The sequence below is a fragment of the Suricata suricatta genome, chromosome 6 (genome assembly GCF_006229205.1).
Source record: "Suricata suricatta isolate VVHF042 chromosome 6, meerkat_22Aug2017_6uvM2_HiC, whole genome shotgun sequence".
Taxonomy (NCBI): domain Eukaryota; kingdom Metazoa; phylum Chordata; class Mammalia; order Carnivora; family Herpestidae; genus Suricata; species Suricata suricatta.
The window spans coordinates 20207120-20209616 of NC_043705.1; the positions used below are offsets into that span (position 1 = coordinate 20207120).

At 50.6% G+C, this 2497-nt stretch overlaps 1 protein-coding gene across 1 annotated transcript in view; it reads left to right on the top strand.

Annotated features, from left to right (window-relative positions):
- Window positions 1-275: 275 nt before the first annotated feature.
- The window catches only part of SLC12A2 (solute carrier family 12 member 2), a 98219-nt gene continuing 95997 nt past the window's right edge, over window positions 276-2497 (top strand). Inside the window, exons 1-3 of the mRNA XM_029941158.1 lie at window positions 276-414; window positions 1485-1653; window positions 1798-2101. Coding sequence (XP_029797018.1) covers window positions 276-414; window positions 1485-1653; window positions 1798-2101 — 612 coding nt within the window. The remainder of the gene's footprint in view (window positions 415-1484; window positions 1654-1797; window positions 2102-2497) is intronic.

The window sequence follows — 2497 nt, forward strand, 5'->3', positions numbered from 1 at the left end:
CTGGGGTGCCTCTCAACGTCTTTCTTTGGCCCCCACTTACCTTCTTATATATTTACAAGGCAGTCAGGTTCATGTCTTAAATATATGTCAAATCATGTCATTCCTCAACTCAGACACCCTAATAATAACTTGCCATCTGCTAGGAACTAAAGTGACCTTCCCACCCAAATCCATATGTGGAAGCCCTAATTCAACGTACTGTATTGGAGATACTGCCTTTTGGAAATAATTAAGACTAAATGAGGTCATAAAGATGGAGCACTGATTAGATGAAAATGGTCCTCTTACGAAAAGAGACACTAGAGCTCTCTCCACCCAGTGAGGACACAGCGAAAAGACTGCAAGCCAGGAAGAAAGCCCTCGAAGCTGCCCAGGCTGGCAACCTAATCTTAAGAGCTCCCAGCTTCCAGAACTGTAAGGAAATAAGTTTCTGTTACTTAAGCCACCCAGTTATGGTATTGTGTCATGCCAGTCCAAACCAATATACCATCTCCTCAAATTAAAAGCCAAAGTCCTTTCAAGAGCCAAAGGGGTCCATTCTGGTCTATCATGCCTCCAACCCCTAAACTCTCTGACAAATTGCCTTTGATTCTCCCCATCCCTTACAACAGCTTTTGCCATACTGGCCTGTATCTAATTCCACGAGCATGTCAGGAATATTCTCACCTTTCAGTCTTTGATTTTCTCCTCCTTGGAACAGTATTTTCCGCATTTTCACTGCTACCCATTACGGTAGCACTCCCTCATTCAAATGTCACCTTCTCAGTGGGGCCTTTCCATGACTAATTTTGTCACCTGTCTCACACACATATCTCATTCTCCTTCCTTTGCACTCACTACTAGCATGCTATATATTTTATCGATTTATCTTTACGGCTGCTCTCTCTCCTAAGACTTAACCATTTCCATGAGAGAAGCGACTGCTCCATGTCACACCCTCAAAATACAGAGCCCCTCATTGTAGGTGCTTACCATTTGTTCTGCTCAGTGAATCCCAAGAGCTACCAAGTTAGCATCCCTACCACAAAAGTCAGCTACTAAGGCAGCAATGCCCTGGTAGCAACTGTACTGACTAAAGGACTGCCTGATTTTTCTGGCCTCTTCTGGTTTTCTCCTACTATCGCTACAGCTCCAGAAGGACTTTAAAAACTGTGGCGACATGATTCAAAAGTGGTTCCTTCCTCTCTGCAGTTTTAGGAGAGAAAAGTAAATTTAGAAGAAAAATTGCAAAGGTCAGCTAAGATCCGGGGTATCACAATTCCTTGAAAACTGCCAGGCTGCACCTTTCTTCACCAGCATTTCCAAAGCATCCTGCGAACTCTACGGCTCTTTGGTCACATTTTCAGGGCGCAGCAAAAGGATGGTGTTATTCTCCAGAAATAAAATTTACAAAAACAAACAAACAAAAATAAATAAAAGACAAGTGACCGAAGAAACCATTCGTTGTGAACTGCTTTTACGTGGGGGCTGTGGAAAGACTCTAGGTGAAAAACAGATTCTGCTGCTAAGGAAGTTGCAAAATCACGATATTCCTCTCCTTTTCCCAGGAAAGAAACCAGGCTTGCAGAGCGAGGAGGAAAACCGGGGTTCCTCACAGCCTCAACCAGGCCGAAGGTTCCCGGCCAGCGCTCCACGGCTAGTCGCTGCTCTACGGTTCGTTACTGCCGTGTATTCGCTTCCGAGCCGAGCTGCCTTTTCGTTTTGGAAATGCCTCAAGTTAAGAATAGTCTGGAAACGATAAGGTCTCACAACTAAGCTCCCTTCTCACCTTCAAACATCACAGCTTTTAAAATAAAGGTGTCATCGAAGTGTGGACACACCCACTGCATCTCCACGGGAAGGAGTTTCTGGTTATGCAAATCTAACGCGGCCGGGCGGGGAGTCGGCCGCCTCAAAGGCGGCCCCGAGGAAATCCTGCCTCCCCCCCAAGGCTCAGGCCCGGGGCGAGGGCCGGCAGTCGCGGCGGGCGGGAGCAGCTAGCGGGCCTCGCCTGGGGGCGCCCCTCGCCGGCCACTCCGGAAGCACCTGCGGGCCTGACGGGAAAGCCCCCGGCATCACCCACGGGAGCGGGGGGCGGCCGGCAGCTCTAGCACCGCCTCGGGTACCACACGCCTGAGGTGAAGCGGCCCCGCAGCATCTCGCGAGATCTCGCCGGTTCGGCTCCAGTACAGCGAGCTCAGAATTTAAAAAAAAAAAAAAAAAATTAAAGAAAGAGAAATCGAAGAGAGAGAGACAGAGACAGAGAGAGAGAGAGGTCCTGGAACTGCTGCTGTAAGTGGCAACTGCCACGGGAGCATCAGCAATCGCCGTGCGCCGAGGCAGGACTCGGCCTCCCCTTCTCCCGCCGAACCGGGCGCCTTCCGCAGACTGTTCCGCCGAGGCCTGGGCTGCCGGCCCATTGACGTGCGGCCCCAGGGGCGGGGAGAGAGGGAGGCGGCCGGGGGCCCTCTCCTCTCCGCCGCAGAGGGGGCGGGGGAAGGAGGTGGAGGGCTGGGAG